At 42.2% G+C, this 22,819-nt stretch overlaps 1 protein-coding gene across 4 annotated transcripts in view; it reads right to left on the reverse strand.

Annotated features, from left to right (window-relative positions):
* The window catches only part of ANO6 (anoctamin 6), a 236,138-nt gene extending 215,264 nt beyond the window's left edge, over positions 1 to 20,874 (reverse strand). For 2 of the 4 annotated variants that reach the window (XM_011936064.1, XM_011936063.1), the window contains exon 1: positions 20,509 to 20,874. In XM_011936064.1, coding sequence (XP_011791454.1) covers positions 20,509 to 20,578 — 70 coding nt within the window. In that variant the 5' untranslated portion in view covers positions 20,579 to 20,874. The remainder of the gene's footprint in view (positions 1 to 20,508) is intronic. The other 2 variants (XM_011936066.1, XM_011936061.1) reach the window with 2 other exon arrangements.
* Between the last annotated feature and the right edge of the window lie 1,945 nt (positions 20,875 to 22,819).

The raw sequence follows: 22,819 nt of genomic DNA on the forward strand, positions 1-22,819 counted from the left end.
ATCTGACAAAGGGCTAGTATCCAGAATCTACAAAGAACTCAAATTTACAAGAAAGAAACAAACAACCTCATCAAAAAGTAAGCAAAGGATATGAACAGACACCTCTCAAAAGAAGACATTTATATAGCCAACAGATACATGAAAAAATGCTCATCATCACTGGTCATCAGAGAAATGCAAATAAAAACCACAATGAGACATCTCACACCAGTTAGAATGGCAAACATTAAAAAGTCAGGAAAGAACAGATGCTAGAGAGGATGTGGAGAAATAGGAATACTTTTACACTCTTTGTGGGAGTGAAAATTAGTTCAACCATTGTGGAAGACAGTGTAGCGATTCCTCAAGGATCTAGAACTAGAAATACCATTTGACCCAGCCATTCCATTACTGGGTATATACCCAAAGGATTATAAATCATGCTACTATGAAGACACGTGCACACGTATGTTTATTGCGGCACTATTCACAAAAGCAAAGACTTGGAACCAACCCAAATGTCCATCAATGATAGACTGGATTAAGAAAGTGTAGCACATATACACCATGGAATACTATGCAGCCATAAAAAAGGATAAGTTCATGTCCTTTGCAGGGACATGGATGAAGCTGGAAACCATCATTCTGAACAAATGATCACAAGGACAGAAAACCAGACACCACATGTTCTCACTCATAGTTGGGAATTGAAGAATGAGAACACTTGGACATAGGGTAGGGAACAGCACACACCGGGGCTTATGTGGGGTGGAGGCTGGGGGAGGGATAGCATCAGGAGAAACACCTTATGTAAATGACAAGTTGATGGGTGCAGCAAACCAACATGGCACATGTATACCTATGTAACAAACCTACATGTTGTGTGTATGTACCCTAGAACTTAAAAAAAAAAAAAAACTGACAGTGGCACACACAGTAGCTCTACCATTAGTTTGACAATAAACTCTACAGGTTACCTCTTCACAGAATTTATCACTTTTTTAAAATTAAAATTTGAGCCAGATGTCTTCTAAGTTCTGTCATATCACAACAGGATTAGGGTTGTTTTGCCTATGCCTGTGCCTGTAACTAATTTCCCTCTTCTGAGGCAGACAGGACCCTTCTGCCCTTCCCATGTAGCCTCTTTCACTTCCAAGGACAGTCAGCGTGACCCAGCCAGGATCCAGGAAGGGGCACTGGAGGCTGCCCCAGGACCTGCCCCAAGGGTGAATTAAACAACTGGGAACAAACCCAGCTCACAGCTGAAGGAAGGCCACCTGGGAGGACGCAGTCACCCAGAAGCGTAGAGACAGACAGGCACGCTAGTTCAGGAGTGCCGTCAGTGTGTGGGGGGGAAGGAAAAAGCCAGGAGTGGTTCTCAACTTTTTGGATTCCTAGTACCTTTCCAAATACTGGAATTTTTGACTAGGGGACTTTTATTGAAGCTGTATTTACGCAAGACTGAGAAAATATCCATTTTCCACACGGAAGAATGAGGAGAGTGCTCAAGAGCCACAAGTGCTGGAGTTAAAAGGCGGCACACCACCAAGCCATCAGCTCTCCTCGCTAGCTCTGCTCAGATACCATGCCACTCAACTAGGTCATTCCTCAGCCCTGAGAAGCTGCTTTTGAATAGAACTGTAGTTACTGCCAGGCCTGGATTTCTATTATGCCCAGGAAGTGGTTTTCCCACATTGCAATAAACACTTGATCTTTCTTACATGCCAGCTGAAGTTAAGCCTCCCATCTCTTATTGCAGGAAACTGTACCCTACTCTTATTCACAGCCCTACGTAGGACAGCCAGCACAATATGACTAAGGAAGTCTTGTGAAAATACAACAGTTTGGTCACAATTTAGGGCTAAGATGTAAGATACCACCAGTATGCTAGCTAAAGAAGAGAACAGAAAAGTACAGCTCCTGTTACTAAATCTGCGGGCACAGACAGGCCACAACCAGAGTCTGCCACAGGAAGGAGTAGAAGTAGCACCACATTGGAGAGAACTTTATTTCCAGGGCAACAGGGTGATTAGGAAATACTGACAAGAGCAACACAGAATCCAAAGAACTAAAGAGACTGAGGTCCTAGGCATGTTTCTGAGAAATGAGTTTGAACAACTGAGGAGGAAAAGGACAAGTCAAATTATTAGAACTGAAAGGTTACTGTAGGACTGATAGTAAATGCTGAATTGTTTCATCTTGCCTGCCTGGAGTAAGAATTGGCTCCGGAGACTGGAATGTGGCTAAGTTAGGAAGTGGGAATCAAGAGCCCAGGGGTGGGGGTTGGGGGTTCTGTCAAGGCTGGAATTCAGGGACAGCCTAAAGCCTGTTTTAACTCAGGCAGGGAAGATGACTAAGAGTGGAAACCAGGCTCGAGAAATCATGAGTCATTCTTAAAAGAAACCAACATCAGTGTCAGTAACTTCCCTGGGAACTTGGAAAAGGGGCCTGAACAAATACTTTGGAATCTAGTATCCTGCACCAACACTGAACTGCTCCTTCATTTGGATAGGTCACTCTAACTTTTCTGTTCTCAGAGCTCTTTCAGTTACCAAACAAGACTAACAGTATCTGTTTACAATATTTTTACCAGTAAAAAAACATCAGTAGGAAAAAAGGTGACTTTCTGGAGAAATACATCATTACACATGAACTCCTTATACACAAGGAGAGTCTGCAAACAGTTCCCTCAGAACCAGTGTCACACTCATCAGTAAACTCATCAGTGGAGTAATTCTCAGAATGAATGTGCAGTTCAGTTTCACAATCACAGCAGGGCAATTAAAATCTGAATTTCTATAAAATGAGATAGGAGTGAATTTTCTTCATACATTCTCCTCCAATTTAAGAACACATTTGCTAATTTCCCATAATAGGCAAGACATCATGTGAGCTGCTTAAAGAGATTACGAAAATAACTAAGGCCAAAAGCTACTTCACTTGAAAGGAAAAACAGAATTAGAAGGTTAAGGATTGTTAGTCTGCTACCTATCAGAAACGAATACTTCAAGATTTAATTCAAAATACTTTTTCCAGATATTCCTATAGTTCCAACACACTGGATTACTACTGAAACCTGTAACATGGATGAATCCCCAGAAATATTGTGCTAAGTGAAGCCAGGCACAAAAACTACATTCTACATGACTTCTTTAGAACGAAGCTCAAGAATGGGCAAAATCAATTTATAGAGGAAGTCTTTAAGTGCTTGCAGGGACCATGGGGCAAAGGTTGACATGAAAGGGGTACAAGGGTGCTGGAAGTGTCCTCCATCTCTTGTTCTGAGTGGTGGCTATACAACTGTCAGAACTTAAACAGTTAACAGTACATTTTACTATATGTAAAATACGCTTTTACAATGTTAACCAAAAAGATCACTGGACTAAATAAGCAGCACCAGGAATAGAGGGTTCAGACAAGAGCATGGCAAAAGATAATGTTAGTATTTCTTATACTTGATCTCAATGCATTTATAAAGAAAAGATTCCCAATTTGAATGGAATTAGAGGTATTACATATAACAATGATACAGGTATATTACCTGCTAGATTTCAATCACGTATGAAAGATCCTTACATAGAAAAATAAGTCACAGGACTGTTTAACAGCAAATGAAAACAGAATTAGCATCCATTTCTTTTTGCCCTATGAACTGAAAACAAAGCAAGCTTTAATTTGCATCTTTCGCATCACTCTATTACTAGAGTGCTTTGGCTATTTACAGGGGAGGAATTCCCTAGTGTGATTCCCTAATGTTAAGATTTTTCACAGGTAACAAATCTTGGGAGAAGCATATCAGAGTCATCAGTAGTTATTTTCCACCCTCACAGATTCTGAATCAATATGCCTTAGGTGCTTGGTTGTGACTACCAGCCGAAGTCAGGTTAAACTCTTCCTCCAGACAGGAATAAGTCATATCCCTCAGCCAGTAGAGTAGAAGTCTGGAGAGCAATTTCTGGCTGAGAATCCAGAGGTCCGTTCTCTTCTAGCTCCCTGCCTCTCCCTTCCTTGAGAGGAAAAGATGGAGTGCAGGGAACAGATGTACCTCCTCCCTTTCTTTCTTCCTCCTTTGAAAACTTCGAGAAGCTATACAGAATTGCTGCGATCCAACCTCTCCATGGCCTCTCCTTTAGCACAAGGAAGGAAGATAATAATGCTACACAGCAATGTAAAGAAAGAATGAAGAGAACTGGGGTGACTGACCAAGTTTTGTTGCCTCCCAACCCAGGGCTATTATTTCAGCAAAGAACAAAGGGGCATTGGAACCACTAGCAACGGTATTACTTTGCAAGGTGCATTAACAGTTGTAGAAATCATTATAAACAAAATCTCTGCATGGTGAATTCCCTGAGTATGACTGGACTTGTGAGCCTGAAAGCATTTGTGGTGTCTTACACATTAATCTAATGTATATCTTGAGCCTTCTCATAGACCTGTTTTGTAAAGAGTTGATAATCTAAGGTCATGTTATTTTTAGAATTATAAAAATAACAGGTGCACTTGTCAACCATCTCCCAGTGAGAGCCCATCCCCTTGAACTAGTTTTGGATACGTCCAAGTTCTGTTCTCAGCTATCCTGGTTCAGTCTCTTTTTTCACAATCTTTAAATATAATCTGCTGTCATTCTGTTGGTATGTTTGTCTTCCCTGCTAGCCTGCCTACTTTGAGAACAGGGGTCACTTCAGTCTTCTTTGTTGCTCAATTTCTAGTACCTAGCACAATAAGGTGCTGAACAGATAGGTAAATGAATGCATTTCTGTGTACATTCTTAGTTATTTTATCACTTATTAGAATATAAGCTCCATTGAGGGTGGGATTCTATCTGCTTCCTTATCTCTACACCTTAAATATACCACACATATTTACTGAATAAAGACTGCGAGACAAGATAAATCCAGTGCTCTAAGCTAAATGAAATCTCTATGCACATGACTTTTTCCAAAAGTAGTGGGCTTCATTTATGAAGATGACTCATTGCTAGCAAATTCCAGTCAGTTTTCAGAGGATTATTTTCTTTGCCAAATAACTTAGTCAAGATGGTGACTGAACTCTTCAAAATAAGTATTTTGAAGTATAAAACAGGCCACTAGCCACAGTAAAGGCAACTGTAACTCTCAAGAAAACCATGATTACCCATGGCTCAAAAGCCTTTTGCTGTGTTTGCTTACCCTTAGAGCAGATAAAAGGCCTGTTTGGAAATGTTCATGTCTCCACTATGATTTGTAGGCTGTGATATGCCCGTTATAGAAACATGTACTGGGTGGGCACTAAGTACTATTTAAATTTAAAAGGAGGCAGAAAATATGAGATGGTCTGGCAACCTTCCGAACAGAGTACAGCCTGAGATCCAGTGGCCAATGAGAACTGCAATTCTAAATGCAATAAGAGAAAGATGGAATTTTGGCTTTCAAAGAAAAAGTAACTCCTATGAAAGGCTTAAATATAAAGCAAATAAATCTTAAACTCTACTTCATTTGGGGATAAATGCAGCCTTCTTCCTTTCATTTTGCTCTCACCTAACCAAATGAAACAGAATGTTGAAACTTTTTTTAGGTCTGATAATGCTGAAGGGGGCCTGCCAGTGTTTAAGTTCTAACATTTGGTTACAGGTTGAGTCGCCCCCAACTTTCAAGCATACAAAATGACAAGCATTAATTCATGTGCCTATTTTGCAAATTAGATAGAGATTATTTCATTTTTTCATCAGTAAATTTGAAATGACTCAAACTACCAGGGTAATAACTTGTGTGTTCATTTTCCCTGGTATTATATTCATCTCTTTTAACAAGTTATATTTGACATCAAACTTTAACAATACTCAATGAATAGAAATTCTACTTTTGTAGGAAAATTAAACATTTTAGAATTTTTCCTTCTTTTATTGAGACAGAATCTTGTTTTGTGGCCCAGGCTGGAGTGCAGTGGTGTGATGCTGGTTCACTGCAACCTCTGCCCCTGGGATCAAGTAGTCCTCCCACCTCAACCTCCGAAGTAGCTGGGACTACAGGCATGCACCACCACTCTTGGCTAATTTTTTTATTTTTGTAGAGATGGGGTTTTGTCATGTTGCCCAGGCTGGTCTTGAACTCCTGGGGAACTACAGGTGAAAGCCACCGCTCCCAGTCCAAAATTTTTCCTTTAAATATAACCATTGAAATAGGTAAAAACTACAAATATTCCTGTATTAAAAATTCACAAGATCAATATCAAGAACACTACTTTTTAGACCTTAATACAAGACACTTTAAAATCTTAAATTTGCTAAATTAAGAAATACTCTTATTCCTTAGATATTTCTTTAGTAGAAAGACTATCAAAATGTCATCTGATATTCTATTATGAACCTTACCTTTCATGCTAAAATTATATATTCAAAGTGATGATACAATTCTGTTGTGAAATGCATCTACTGGAAAATATAATTTTATTTAAATGACCTCACTTATATTTCTCCATTTAGTTGTTTTACAATGACTATGCAAGGAACCATCCCTTGTATATTTTATATATATTATATATTTTGCACATGTCATTTATATTTTGTATATATGTTAAATATTTTGTATATGTTAATATTATAATAGTCCAGTAGAGTACTACTACCCCTTCTGTATTATCCCTACATTTTTCTGACATGGAAACCAAGACCCCGAAGTTGTAAGAAGCTGCTCAAGACGAGGTTCTTTTCAGTCATATCACACAGCTCTTCAATAATCAATATCTTTCATTCATTTACCCATTGATTCAACAAAAACTTACTGATTGCCTACTATGTGTCAGGCACTATGCTGCTCACTGAGGTGAAAGTTTTCTTCAGGGTACTCCCGGTGTAACGCAAAGACAAAATGTGACAATGAGCTGTATGAGTGGAAGGAACAGCCTTGGGGGAAAAGCAAAATCTCTAATAAAAAACAAAAGAGGTAACACTGGGTTAAGACTTAGGTAAAAGCAGCTACCCATAATATTAATAACTTTACCTTATAATTATTGGAAGGCTTTTAGTGTATCCGGCACCACCATCCTGCAAAGTAAGATTTTTAAATGGCATTCTTCACTTGATACAACCATTTCGTATGAAGTAGGTTCTAATATTAGTTCCATCTTACAGAGGAGGGGGAGGTTGTGTTAATTATTCAGGGTCACATGGTTGATGAACGTCTAGGCCAGAATTTGAACTCACATCTGTCTAAAACTAAAGCTTAAGTAGTGGTGGGTCTCCATCTCTGTGCAGAGCCAGGCTAAAGCTGTCTGATGAAAATAATGAAACAGAGGTAGAATTTAAAAATACAAAAATAAAAAAAACTGAGGAGATTGATAGGCAGCCCAAGAATAAGGAAAGAAGCTGACATGGGAACATTAAAAGGATCACAGGCCAGCATGGTGGCCCATTTCTTCCTCACCATAGCTCGCCACAGTACAGCAGGGTGCCTGTCCACATCCTTGGCCAAATTAAGGTGAGGATATCTATATCTGTAGCAGACAGCAGAAATAATCTTTCACCACAGAGAAGAGTATCCTTTTCTTTTAATCTGCATAATAAGTACTTATAATCTAATTCAGGTTTTCAGCTTCAAATCCCAGGCCCCGAGAAAAGATCACCTTCACCTCATCTCTAATACCCACACTTAGCCAGGGGCTTGGAAGGTGGATCTGCTCCAGTACATGGCCTGGTCTCTCCTTCTCCCCTCCAGATCCAAGTGGCTATAGATTACCACAGCATTACCACAGTCCTGAGAGTGTGCAGGGATATCAGGGTGGCTGAGAAGGTCCTCTCTCAGAAACCGAAGATAATCTCCAATTTTAGAAGATTCTTAGAGAAATGAGGGGCAGAAACTGATGCTGCCTGCATACACAACAGTTGAAAACTGACAAGGTGGAACGTGAGTGGGAAGGATGAAGAGGTCAAACAGGTTTTAAACAAGATCCTTCCCCCAGGTGCTACCTGACTGTCCTACTTCCACCAAACACTGCCCTCCCACTGCGAACAGTGAGCTCTGAAAGACTCCTCCGTATTTCCACGTCTCCAGTCCTAAGAACAGAATCATGTAGAACCCTAACCATGAGAATCTCACCATTAATCTTCCCTCCTCTGTTCTCCTGTGATATTCTAAAGACTTGAACTGTAATAAAAGCTAGTAACTTCTTAAATGTTTCCTTCTGCGCTTTTTGTGCATACAACTATACAATGACACAAAGGAGCATGCATACTTTAATTAGAACTGCTTGGGCAGGTGCAGTGGCTCACACCCATAATCTCAGCACTTTGAGAGGCTGAGGCGGGAAGACTGCTTGAACCCAAGAGTTTGCGACCAGCTGGGGAACACAGTGAGACCAAACTCTAACATACATACATACATACATACATACATACATACATACATACATACATAAAATAAAAACAAAATAAATAAATACATAAGGGAGGCCTGGTGCATGCCTGTGGTCCCAGCTACTCAGGAGGTTGAGGTAAGAGGATCACTCGAGTCTGGGAGTCAATGCTATAGTAAGCCATGATTGTATCACTGCACTTCAGCCCCGGCAACAGCAAGAGACCCTGTCAAAAAAAAAAAAAAAATCTGGGAGAATAGGATAGGCCACAGGGACCACTGATGGAACTATAATCCCTACATTCATGAGCCATTTATTGGGAGCCACTGTGTGTCAGCCCCTAGGATCTTTTGTTAAGATTTCCTGAAAGGATTCCCCCTGAAATAGGTTTCTCGGCATCAGGAGAATATTGTCAGTCTGCCCAAAGATCTGCAAGATAGGAAAAAACACACACAATAATTATCTCTTTGCTCTTTGCAGAAACCACATGCAATTCTTCAACCACCTTTATCTTTAAATGCATGTGTCTGCAGCACAGCCACTGTCATTAACCTTAATCTGACACTTACACTTGTTGAGCAGTTCCTACAGGCATAATACCACTATTGAGCAGTTCCTACATGCATAACATGATAGAGAGCAACAAAAATGGACAGCAATGTTTGAGGGGAAAAGACTAAGTGATCAGAAGTTAAAGGTAGCAGTTTCCATGACAGCTTTATCTAAAAAAAAAAAAGAATTTATTATGAGGGTGATAATGTAACTGCCACTCATAAGTGTCTAAGTGAAAAGGGCCCCTGCCCAGCACTGTGCATACCACCTTGCATCCTCACAGCAACCACACAGGACTGAAGAAACAGGCTCAGAGAGGCTGAGAAGCGTGTGTCATTCAATCAATTCTAGGAGACATGGCCCAAGGTGCTAGGTGACCATAAACTGAGGTCATCTGACCGTAAGACTTTCCTCTTCACTCCTTACCACTCTACATCAACAGCAGCCCAATTACCTATATAAGGTCATCTTTCCTCCTTATAATTTTCTTTCTTCTTAAGCAGCATCTAAGATCAGTAAACGGTTTCTTTACTATGGGTGTCACTTTGGGAGGCCCAGGTGGGTGGATCACTTGAGGTCAGGAGTTCAAGATCAGCCTGGCCAACACGGTGAAACCTTGTCTCTACTAAAAATACAAAAAATTAGCCGGGCGCGGTGGCATGCACCTGTAATCCCAGTTACTCAGGAGCCTGAGGCAGGAGAATAGCTTGAACCCAGGGGGCAGAGGTTTCAGTGAGCCGAGAACATGCCACAGGAGTCCGTTCTGGGCAACAGAGCAAGACTCCATCTTAAAGAAAAAAAGAAAAAAAAAAAAAAAGACAATGATTTTTGTTAATTTTTTTAAAAGAAAGACTACCTTATGTTTTAGGCAATTTAGGCATTCATGGCTTGTTTACCAGGAAGAAACAATGCAAATCATAATTTTTCACAATGTTTCAAATCATAATTATAATAAAAATTTTTAAATAACGTTAAGAATCTTACTGAGTTTCATATGCAGAGACAATGTATTATCTTTCTTTAGAATTTAGTGGGCAACACATTTTTCTTAAAAATTTAGTACAAATCAGAAAAAAAAGCACGTATAAGACTGTGTCTATGTGACGCTACAAAACTTTAGCCATCATTTTTTTTGTGCAAAGCCAAAGATTATTTTTCAAACATCTAGATAGAATGTCTAGAGAAATCATGAAAAATTCAATATAAACATAATATTGGTTTAGATAAAACAAGCTTTATAAACAAGCCTGTAATTTGCATAATTGTGCTCCGTAAAAGAACATCTATTTGCATGGCTTTGACCTAAGGCTAAAGTTCTGCCAAAGTTATAATAAATATTAGAAAAGAGAACTTTAAGTGCCAATGTCCCTTTTTTTTTTCCAAGTATTTGTACTTTAAAATAGTGCGGGAAATAGTAGAATTCCAATGTCTTATTATGAAAGCATTAAATATAAAAGCAACATCTGGACTTCAAAAAAGAATATATTTTCTTTCATTTGTATTTCTGGCTGGTGAATAATTTACTGCAGCAAGATCTTGCAATTAGTATTCAAACATGTAGCCAGGGCAATAATAATTACCATGGCAGAGAAAGTTGCCTATTAACCCTTCAACTTGTCTTCTATGCAAGCATTCCATCTGATGTGTTTTGGCTGAATAGTATTTGAATTGCTCTTTGGTCCATGTCCAAAATATTCTATTGTTGACATACTCATCTACTAGTATTCTTCAAACTGTCTGCTTTTTGGGATGGATGCTAATTAATTTTAGTTGCAATGCCCAAAAGACAAAACTAAAGAAAAATAAAAATAATGTCATAAGGCAATCATTTGGCTGAATAAAATTCCCTCAATCTGTATCTTTGCATATGATTTACCAATCAGTCAAGCAGTACATTTCGTTGGCTAAAGGTAATTGGAAGTATTTTCTGTTCTAAAATTGACCACTCTTGCAGACCCAGCCCTGAATTCATTATAATCAGGCAGCTTAAGTCATATGGCATGCAAAGCTTCCATTAAAATCTAAAAATGTCTCACACTTGTAATCCCAGCACTTCGGGAGGCTGAGGCGGGTGGATCATGAAGTCAGGAGATCGAGACCATCCTGGCTAACATGGTGAAACCCCATCTCTACTAAAAACACAAAAAATTACCCGGGCGTGGTGGCGGGCTCCTGTAGTCCCAGCTACTCGGAGGCTGAGGCAGGAGAATGGCCTGAACACGGGAGGCGGAGCCTGCAGTGAGCGGAGGTCCCGCCACTGCACTCCAGCCTGGGCGACAGAGTAAGACTCCGTCTCAAAAAAAATAAATAAAAATCTAAAAATGTCCCAAAACATATGTTTTGTTGAATATCTACTAAGTGAAAAACATTACGATATTCAGGCTGTGAGATACAAAGATGAATAAGAGAAATCTCCCTTCAAGACGAGTGTTTTTGGTTAAGACGTACAGCTAAAATACAAAATACACACCAAGTAAAGTATAACAGAAGAAACCCTAAAGGATTAAAGTGAAAACTTATTAGAATACAATCATTTTAATCATCTGTTACAGATATCACTGAGAGATCAATATCATCCTTTAATTTAAAGCCAAATTGTGAGTTGTTTTTTTTTTTTCTTGAGACAGGGCCTCACTCTGTTGCCCAGGCTGGAGTGCAGTGGCACAATGACAGCTCACTGCAGCCTTGGCTTCCTGGGTTCAATCGAATCTTCCACCTCAGCCTCCCAAGCAGCTGGCACCACAGGTGTGTGCCATGCCCAACTTATTTTTGCAGTTTTTGTAGAGACTGTGTCTTGGTATGTTGCCCAAGCTGGTTTCAAACTCTTTGGCTCAAGCAATCTTCCCACCTTGGCATCCCAAAGTGCTGAGATACCAGGCATGAGCCACCATGTCTGGCCCTTTACTTCCGGTATTCTTAATCCTTTATAATTTCCCTTCAAGAATATCAGAACTGGCTGGGCGTGGTGGCTCAAACGCCTGTAATCCCAGCACTTTGGGAGGCCGAGGCGGGCGAATCACGAGATCAGGAGATCGAAACCATCCTGGCTGACACGGTGAAACTCCGTCTCTACTAAAAATACAAAAAAATTACCTGGGCGTGGTGGCGGGCACCTGTAGTCCCAGCTACTCCCAGCTACTTGGGAGGCTGAGGCAGGAGAATGGCGTGAACCCGGGAAGCGGAGCCTGCAGTGAGCTGAGATCCTGCCACTGCACTCCAGCCTGGGCGAGAGAGCTAGATTCTGTATCAAAAAAAAGAATATCAGAATTAAAATCCTATATAACTGATGGAAATCTTCATAGGAGCATTTGGTCTAAATTTCTAGGTTTCTAAAAGAAAAAATAATAAATGTAGAACAATCAACATATGTGACTGCTGCAACTCCTTGAGAAAAAAGGAGTGTGTATAGCTAAAACACAAATTAAGTAAGAGTAACTCTTATTCTTTTAGAGCTGTGTTTGTCTCAGATCCAAATAAAGTATTTTCAAAAGGATACTGGAGAACCTTTTGGAAAGCTATTATTTGACCTGAAAGAATGTGCAAGATAAATCATGTCTGTGGATTTGAAACTGAAAATAATAAAAGATTTATAAAAAGAAGCAAGACTATTCTAAAAGAGAGTTTGAGGATAGTTTGCTTTGTTTATTAGCTGCCATCTCCTTGGTAGAGGGTGCGCATACACACACACGTATATATAATGTATACATATATATTTATACATGTGTATATATTTATGATACGTACATAACATGATCCCCTTGCCATAGTGGCCAGGGTAGTATCAAGGTTTAATTTCTGAGAAATCATCATGCCTTTAGGAACACTAAGGATGCTCTGCAGTCCTAGCTCCATGACTTCACCTGTCTTCTCATCCCAACAGGGCTGGCTCAAGTACTGCCCCAGTAGAGTTGCCCTGGATTCCCCTAGGCAAGGTCACATGCTTTCTCCTTGGTATCACCACTGAACCTGGTACAGATCTTGATTACAGTATTAATCACAAGTTACTGAAATTATCTGTTTCCTTTCTAGATAGTGAGGTACTGGAGAACAGTGAACCTGGAACCTAGCAGAGTGCCTGGTAAAATACATACACTCAGCATTTTCAGAACAGATAACTGGGGGTATCTCAAAATGCCACAGAAGAAGAAAATTCTACTAGGGCCATGAAACCACTAGGCATTATGTTAATCAAATTACCTTGGAAGAATAAATCATCCATTCTTTCCACAATTATTTGCTAGGCTCCTACCAAGGTGCCATGAGGGACACAGCTTAAAACACAAAGCGCACAAGGTACCAGCCTTCAGGGAGCTTACATTTTAGAGGAGAATGAGGAAAAGAGACAACTCTTAAAATAGCAATGGAATATGTACAACATTTAAGATATTTTGCACGATCTCTAGAAGACTCAAATAACCTAGGCCAGTCACCAAGAAATGTACACGCTAGTTGCGGGAATAATAAACGCAAAGCTAATGAATAACAAAGACAAAATACAGGATGAATGCTAACTGCATAGAACAAAAAAATAAAAAATAAAATGAGAACTCATTGTGAGCACTTTGGGCTAGGAGGATCAGTAACAACTTTCTGGGTTTGTGACAGACTTGGGAGGAGAGGGAGGCTGTGAGCAGAAAAACACAGTGTTTTTTCCATTCTCTTACTCAACAATCAACACAGAAGACTTCAGTGACCAAATGTGCAAGGATTTCTCCCCAGCAACAAGCAAGCAATCAATTCTGCAGCGGGTACCAGCTGGGTATCCTCCAAGTGAATTCTGACACTATTTACCTGGAGATGGTGTCAGATCCCAGTTAAGGGTTCAGCCCCACAAAACTGCCCCCTACTACTTCTGATGCCAATCACAGGCCCCAGGTCATTTTACCTGTGCTTCTGATTAACTGTTTATAAACTGGGGTTCCCACGACACTCTCCTTGGGTTCCATTAATTTGCCGGAGTGGCTTGGGGAACTCAGGGAAACACTTGCATTTACCAGTTTATTATAAAAGATAAAGATGAAGAGATGCATAGAGTGAGGTATGGGGGAAAGGGCACAGAGTTTTCACGCCCTCCCAGGGCAAGCCACCTCCAGGTACCTCCACTATTCAGCTATCCAGAAACTCCCTAAACCAGTCCGCTTGGACCTTCATGGAAACTTCATTGGATAGTCATGATTGAACCATGTTGAAAAGTGATTGGACAAAAAGCATATGATTTAATACTAATAGACTGAATGGGGAAACCCAGCAAGGCCTATCCGATCAGATTTTTCTGGCATCTCTGTGCAGTATTCCTTCCTCCAGGGTGTGGGGCAGGATCCCTTCTGAAATGGGGGGTCTTATGGCCTACATTCAGACAAGGTAGATGGGAGAATTTCTTTATGGGCAGTTCTCACACAGAAAGGTGGGGGAAGATTACAATTTTAGTTTCTAAAATTGGAGAGACAAAGATAAAAAGAGGGCAGGTCAAAGCTGGAGACTGTTTTCTGAGGCCTGCTTCTGAGGCCTAAAGCACCCCAACATTATAGCAAGAGTTATGGGAGTTTTAAGCGAGGAACCATGGACAAAAACATATGTGTCATAATATCACAGGGAACCACTGAGAAAAAGAGGAGGTGAGGCTGAAATTACTAAGAAGGGGAATGGTCTCGCCCGGCACGGTAGCTCATGCCTGCTCAGCACTTTGGGAGGCTGAGGCGGGCAGATACCTGAGGTCAGGAGTTCGAAACCAGCCTGGTCAACATGGCAAAACCCCATTTCTATTAAAAATACAAAAATTAGCTGGGCATGGTGGTGGGTGCCTGTAAACCCAGCTACTCAGGAGGCTGAGGCGGGAGAATCACTTGAACCCAGGAGGCAGAGGTTGCAGTGAGCTGAGATTGGGCCACTGCACTCCAGTCTGGGCAACAGAGTGAGACTCTGTCTCAAAAAAAAAAGGGGAGGGGCGCTGGGCATGGTGGCTCACACCTGTAATTCCAGCACTTTGGGAGGCTGAGACGGGTGGATCACGAGGTCAGGAGATCGAGACCTTCCTGGTTAACATGGTGAAACCCCATCTCTATTAAAAATACAAAAAAATTAGCCAGGCGTGGTGGTGGGCACCTGTAGTCCCAGCTGCTCGGGAAGCTGAGGCAGGAGAATGGCGTGAACCCGGGAGGCAGAGCTTGCAGTGAGCCGAGATAGTGCCACTGCACTCCAGCCCGGGTGACAGAACGAGACTCGTCTCCCCCCCAAAAAAAGAAAGGGTGGGTGGGGGAATGGTCTGAGCCAATGGTCAGAGGGGAAAATTAAAAGACTTATTGGAATAATAGAAAATTCTCTTCTCCTGCCACCATCATCCTGGGCTCCTCTCTGCTTGCTGGAAACAATCAGCAGCTGAGAACACACAGATGCCGCCTCTTTCATAAAGCTCTCAGACCCATTCTTCTCTATTTCATGACCACTGCAGGCATTTCTGACCCCACTACTGGAAAGATTTAGCTCTACTGTCTCCTTTCCCAACCCATTTTAGAATGTGCTACCATGGAGATCTTTCCAAAAGCAAATCCAATCCTATCTTTTCATTAACATCCTTCAGGAGCTCCAAATCATATACAAAGTAAAACCCCAAATCCTTAAAGTATATAGGATTCACGGCATAGCCTCTCCCCACCTTCCCTTGCAGGCAACTATTTGGAACTCCAGACTCTCCTCCGGCCATCTCTGCACTACATTTGCCTAGTCTTTCAGCATCTGACCCAAAAATCTCTTCTGTGAAGCTCTCTCCCAGTCTCTCCTTCGGTTTCATATGTACCTTTTATTGCAAATCTCTGTCTGATGATGCAGAGAAAACCAAACTCAGGTTCTTCTGTACTCCCGATACAATCAACACAGAATACATTTATGACCAGACGTGGGAAGAGTTCTCCCCACATGACAAACAAGCAGTCTTTCAGCAATGAACACCAGCTGGGCATCCTCTAAATCAAGTCAATTCGGATACTATCCACCTGCGATAAGCCTCAGAGCTCAGTTGAGGGCTCAGTCCTACAAGGCTGCCCTCCCAACTTCCAACAACAATCACAGGTCCCAGGTTGTTTTGCCTGAGTTTCTGACCCACCAGCTACAAATTGAGGTTCTCGCAACACCATCTTTGGGTTCCGTTAGTTTCCCAGGGCAGCACACAGAATTTTGGGATTCTTACGGAGGCTTTATTACGTAGGCATGATTGATTAAATCATTAGCCACTGGTGACCAACTTAACCTTCAGTCTGGCTCTTACTCCTCTCCAGTTTGGGAGAGGGGCTGCCAGCCATCTGTCAACTTATTAGCATAAAAAAGACACTTATCACTTTGAAAATTCCAAAAGTTTTAGGAGTTGCATGCCAAGAAACTGGAAGAATACCTTATATATTTCACAATATCACAGTCTGGTTCTAAGGAACTTTTCTCCTGAAAGACACAGGTATGTCTTACTCATTTTTGGTCTCCCAACACTTGGCCCAGGACCTAATCCTGAAACTAGCACAGAATGATTGCTCAATCAATGTTTATGAAGGAAAACTGGGGCTAGTATCAGATTTATAGGTGATTAAACCTAAAGAAGGTAATTAGGAAATAGAGGTGGGTGTGGGAAGGTAAGTCTATGTAAAAATGTGACAGTTGAAAAGGGAGCAAATAGCTGGACCATTATCTCTCAAAGGTAATGGACTATGTCCTCTGTCTACCCCTCAATGACATGGCCGTTAGGGATGGGGATCAGACAGTAAACTACATAAACAGATTAGAAACTCAAAGCAACCAACCAACCATCCACAAACAAAGCCTTGTTATCTGAACAGTCTGAATAGTTCCTGATAGTCTTTTTTGGAACCACTTTTCCTCCTTCAGCAAAGCTTGACCACAGAGAACAGAACTGAAGAAACAAAATAAAGCAGCATACTAATCTGATTTCTGCATTCTGGCTATAAAAGCTGTTCCTATAGCTTTCTACACGAACTGGAAGAGATACCGAATTTAATTTGCTGATTAGTGGAGGAAAGAGGGGGCGAAAAGCAGCCAAGGACACTCTTTTGCACATTTGGCAGGGTACCACACAACCTGCCTCCCAGGGGCTTGCAACAATATGTGATCTCCACCAGCACAACAGGGGCTTCAAACACAAATTTCCCACCACTACTGCCTGGATGTGGCTTCAGTGGTTGGTTGTTGGCACCGCTTTAGAAATAAGTGGCCTATTGCAAAAATGCTCTAATGCCAACAGGTTGCCACACAAGCACACCTTTGGAAATAATTTCTGCTGGCTGTAACTTAAGCAAACAAGGAAAAGACACCCATAGTGAGATACACCATCCTTGATTCTCCATCAGTTCATTGTAAACTAGGAGGCAATACTGACATAAAGTACTGAACAGCCAGGCATGGTGGCTCACACCTGTAATCCCAGCACTTTGGGAGGCCGAGGTAGGAGGATCACTTAAGCTCAGGAGTTTGAAATCAGTCTGGGCAACAGTGAGACCTTGTCTCTACTAAAAGAAAAAAACCAAAAATTAGTCAGGTGGGGTGTCACAGGCCTGTGGTCCCAGGTACTCGAGAGGCTAAGGTTGGAGAATTGCTTTAGCCTGGGAAGTTAAGGCTGCAGTGAGCCATGACTGCGCCACTGCACTCCAGCCTGAGAGACAGAGGGAGACCCTGTCTCCAAATGAATAACTAAAAGTACAATAAAAGTACAGTGTTTCAAAAGTAAGGAGGAACCCACTGTTTAAAAGGTTCTAAATCTCAGTTACTAGAGGGCACATTTCCATATATATACATAAAGCATCTCTATGATATAATCAGGGACCTCATTCAGTTACAAAGTTTTTTCTTTGCAGGGGCAGGGGGGAGGTCTCTTGCAAATTAGGCCATTATAATGTCCGATGGTATACTCAGGAACTAATGTCAAAATAATTCTAAGGCTGGGTACAGTGACTCATGCCTGTAATCCCAGAGCTTTGGGAAGCCAAGACAGGAGAATGGCTACAGGCCAGGAGTTCAAAGCTGCAGTGAACTATGATCTCGCCACTGCATTCTAGCCTAAGTGATGGAGCAAGACCCTGTCTCTAAAAATAATTCTCCCACTCTGAATTATAAAGGTAATATTAATAGAGGGATTTCACAGAAATCTTCCATACCCAAGTGGGTTTCAAACTATTATACAACTACTGACAGTGACAATCAAGTACTAGGAGAAATATATTAGTCAACAGCGTAAATACAGATGTGTATTGCAAAATTAAAGGCAGAGGTTAAAGTTATTTTCATTTCACCAGTCTCCTCTCCCACAGTTGGAAATAATAATTATTTTGTAAAAGGTTTTCCACCACTATCAGCCTACTCCCAGTAATCTTTAAAAAGGTGTATTCTTTTGTAAAGCATAAACTTAACATTGGCATAGTTAAATATTTTCTGATATAACATCACTACAACCCACATTAAATTTGTACTTCCAAAAAAACAACCAACTAGGTAGACATGGTGGTGCCTAAAGTCCCAGCTACTTGGGAGGCTGAAGTGGGAGGATCGCTTGAGTCCCGTAGGTCGAGGCTGTAGTGAGCCATGATCACATCACTGCACCACCACTGCCTGAGTGACAGACCGAGACCATATCTCGAAAGAAATAAAAGAGAAGAAAAGAAAAGAAAAGAAATCACATTTATAGATACTGGGTGTTAGAACATCAACAATATCTTTTCATTCACTGAAAGAAAAAAAAATTGCCAAGACCTGCTTAAATGGTACCTGTTGCTAGACATAAAACATGTTGAGATGATCCCTACAGTAGAGGCCCCAGGGCCCCACAGGAATAGTAGGAAATGCCCTACTAATATTAACACTAAATTATTAATATTAGTAGTTTCTAGAGGGTGAGGAGGAGTACAGATATTTAACTTTTTCTTAAATATATCTACACTGACTTGACAAAACTAGCATGAATGACATCTGTCATTAAAAATAAAAAGAGCTTCTTGCCACACACTTAAGATGAATTTATATTACGTCTCAATAGGTAAACACAGGCTAGACCAAATTACTTTCTAAACTGAGATCTATTGCTGGCACAGTAAAACAAATAAAGCTCAGAGCCTCTTGCTTACTTCAGTGTCCATTTGAGCTCCTGCCCTCATTTACCTACAATACTCACTATAAACAGTGCACCTCACCATAACAGACAATAATACTTTCCTGGGAAACAGACTGTGCCAATTTTATTGTAACTTTTTAAACTTCGCTCCTATATTTTTATGTAATCATCAGGCACTATGTAATCTTGCTAAACAGTAGTAACAGCCAGAGCGACCCAGTGGTAAGAGTATTAATCTTCACTGGTCTTACAAGCCAGAAAACCTGGGTTTGAAAGTGTGAGAAGCTGGGCAGATCAACCTGTGTGCTTCAGTTTTCTCTCCTATAAAAACTACTACTATTTGCTCCCTCCTTAAGGATGAATACCTAGTAAATTGTTCTTAAATGAACGAATGAAATGTGAAACTAAATCATGGAGTGTAATCTCCTCCATTCAATTTGTCCCTGGAAAACCAAGAAGTTACCAAATTTTTTTGATCTAAATGATCCGTGCCCAAACTGTAACAGAAATAAAAACCACACCCAACTCCTAAAATTAAGTTACTTTTAAAGTTATTAGAGAACAACAGGGCTTTAGAACATCAGCAAGATGTTCTGTTTTAAAATTGATTTGGCATCCAGGAGTCTAAGCAGAGTCGCCACAGCAGACTGGCTTGGTAATTTAATTAGAGTCTTCTGGAAGGACCTATTATATCGTCATCCCCCGACAGTGTTCTCTTTAGGGACCTGATTTTCTCTCTAGCCCTCCCATTCCTTTCTCCTTCCTCGCCTCCTCTCACCCCTTTTGTTTGCCTTTTTTTTTCTTTTTTTGCTCTTAAAACAGCTCTCCCTCCGTTTGGTTTGTCACTCCCATGCATTTTTCACTCTAACTAGAAATGGGTCACCCCAGGTTTGCTCCCCAAGCCCCAGGTCCCCTCAGGACGAGTGGCAAAGGCCCTGCGGTCCACCCCGCCTGGGAGATTCCTCCTCTGATCACAGCCCCGGCGGGCTCCGCAGATGGGAAAGGATTTCCAGCGCGCGCCTAGCGGCCACAAATCACTTCCCCGGGCCACCCTGCCAGGCCTCAACCCTCCCAGAGCCGTCGGTCGGCTTTTACTTTAACGAGGATTCAGGTGGGTCACACCTTGTCCTCCAAACGCGGGCCTGCTCCCCGGACCCCGCCCAGGGGCTCGCCCCAGTGCCCAGGCTCCTCGGCATCCCCTACCACTGTGGGAAGCGGGGAAGTGACCCCAAAGTTGCTTCTGAGTGGAGACTTCCGCACGCAGAGGCGTCCCCGCAGCTGCCTGCCTTTTTCAGGGGCAGCATCCCCCGCCCGTCCGGAGCCTGTCCTCGGGGCCACCACGCACCCCGCGCCTCCGCCCCGCTGGGGCCACACGGGGGCCTCAGTCTGCAGGAAGCCGGAGACAGCGGGCTTCCTCCCCTGCCCGGAGCAGCCGAGTGTCCCGGTCAACCTCCCCCGCGGAGAGCGCAGCGCCCCCGCGCAGTCCCCGAACTTCTTCCCGCGTCGGCTAGGGCTCTCGGGTGAGGACGCGGGGACCCCTCGCTCACCGATATCCCCATCGTCGTCGTCGTCCTCCTCCTCCATTTGTAGCAAAACATTCCTGCTCATCTTTTTCATGTCTCCTTCAGAAGGCGGCTCCCAACTTGGCGCGAAGTTGGGGGCTCCCGGGTTCCGGAACGGCGCGGCTCTCCCAGGGGCCGGATCGGGGACCGCGGGGCGCTTGTCGCTTGGGCTCAGGGGCCGCTCTGCCCAGCCTGCGCCTGGGAAAGCCGAGCCGAGGCGCCCACCGACCGGAGCCCAGAGCCGGAGGAAGCCTCTCGCTTGCCGAGCGGAGCCCGGAGACTGAGCATGCCCAGTGCGGCCGCCGCGGCTCGCTGCGGAATGATTGAACTTCCCCGGTTTTATGAGGCTCGCAGAAGGAAGTCGGGAGGCGAGACTGGAGAGGGAGTAGTCCGGGACTGCGCGCGGGGGAACTAGCTGGAGTGCGAGGCGGGAACACGTGAGTGCGGGAGTGGACGGGGTTCACTAAACGTTGATCCCAAACAGGGCAGCTTTTCGTTCCAAGGTCGTCTGTGAACACACACTGCGGCTTGCTTTGTTTTAACGTCTGATACTAGAGAGGGGGGAAATGCTGCTACAGCACAACTGCAGAACCCTGGAAGGCGAGCTCGTTTGAATGGCTTTTAAAGGCGACGTGGAGCTAGTAATGGGGGAATCTTAAATTACTCTAACTCCGACCTGGGAAAGTGGAATCTTATACGGGTAGGGTAAGATTACGGGGGAGTGGAGGTGGGAGGAGAGGCAAAACTCAGAGAACAAGCAAAAGAAGAAGGGGCGGGACGGAAGGGAGTGGCGGTGGAGAGAATATTCTAAATAAACGTGTGCACAAAGGCAGGAGGATTTCCGCATACATTGCGGTCGCGGAGAGTGGAGAAGCGCCCCCTACCCCGCCCGCACGAGCACACAGGGAGTGGTCGGAAGATAATCGCTGAAGCGTCCAGCCTGTTTGTACAATGGAAACTAGTCCTCTGTGTCAAAGAGGCAGAAGAAGCCGAAGACCACTAGAGTTAGATGTAAACTCTTCTAAAATAATGTGGAAAGCTATAATAAGAGAAAAGAAAGAAGTGAAATAAAATTAAGGCAGATAGTTTTTATCTTTATTTTTAGTGCTTTCCTGGAAACCAAAGGGACAGATAGGACAAATACAAAGGGATTTAGTATTTTAAAGACCCTTGGAGTTGTTTGAACGGCAGGTTTTGGGGATCGCGTGTCTACAAAACTTTTTTCAAAAAAGCATTCAGGTGGTTCAATTTTGACTTCTCAAAAGGGCTAGAAGGTATATTTGAAATCTTGGTTATATGTGTTATTGTCTGCTCCTCATTGAAATTTTTTTAATGTTTTTTCCACTGAAGTGCTAGGGTTATCACAATAACACGAAATCTGCTGTGCATGTTTTTTCTTCCATATGCTTTTTTTGAGACAGTCTCGCTCTGTTGCCGAGGTGGGAGTTCAGTAACTAGAACTACAAGCGGAGCACACCACCATGTGGGGCTTATTCTTAAATTTTTTGTAGAGATGGGTGTCTCACTATGTTGCCCAGGCTGGTTTTGAACTCCTGGCCTCCAGCAATCCTTGCACCTCAGTTTCCTAACTTGTTTTTAATGTTCTCTCTGAAAGAAAGAAAACATTGAGACCAATCTTCACTGGGAAAATAGCCATGTATATATACATGAAAAGACATGATGAAATTACTTTTAAGAAAATATCTGGGAAACACTATACTTCTTGAGGTACTTTTTTGGAATAAAGAGAATTCTTTTTAGTATAAAGAGACAACAATACAGTACTCTGAAGTTAGGATAAAAAAATGATGGGAGAAGAAAGATGGGAAGAGATTGTTTTCTTTCACTGAACCCTCTCCCCTGAGCTTATGAAACTCACTAAAAGTAGAAACTTCAAAAGTGTTTTGGTTACATGATCAATTTTTACAATTTTCCTTTAACAAATTTTTGTATAGTCATTTTTATATACTGGGAAAAGTTTTACATGTTTTATAAGCATCCAGTCATTCAACCCTCATAACAACCCTAGAAATTGTTATCATTTTTCTTCAGGTGTGAGGCAACTTGAGCAACTTGTCCAAAATCACACAGGGAATAAATAGCGGAGCCAGAATTGAAACCCGAACAGCTTGTTTTAGAATCAGTGCTCATAGCCACTTAATAAACCACCTCCAGAGACATGTCTCAATCCATTTTTTTTTTCAGATCACTTTTTCCCCCTACAATTCTAAATTCAAAGTCTCATCAACTCCCTGCCGTAGTTCTTTCACCAAATGTTCTTTTTTTTTTTTTTTTT

This window comes from Colobus angolensis, unplaced genomic scaffold (assembly GCF_000951035.1).
Source record: "Colobus angolensis palliatus isolate OR3802 unplaced genomic scaffold, Cang.pa_1.0 Scaffold150, whole genome shotgun sequence".
NCBI lineage: Eukaryota > Metazoa > Chordata > Mammalia > Primates > Cercopithecidae > Colobus > Colobus angolensis.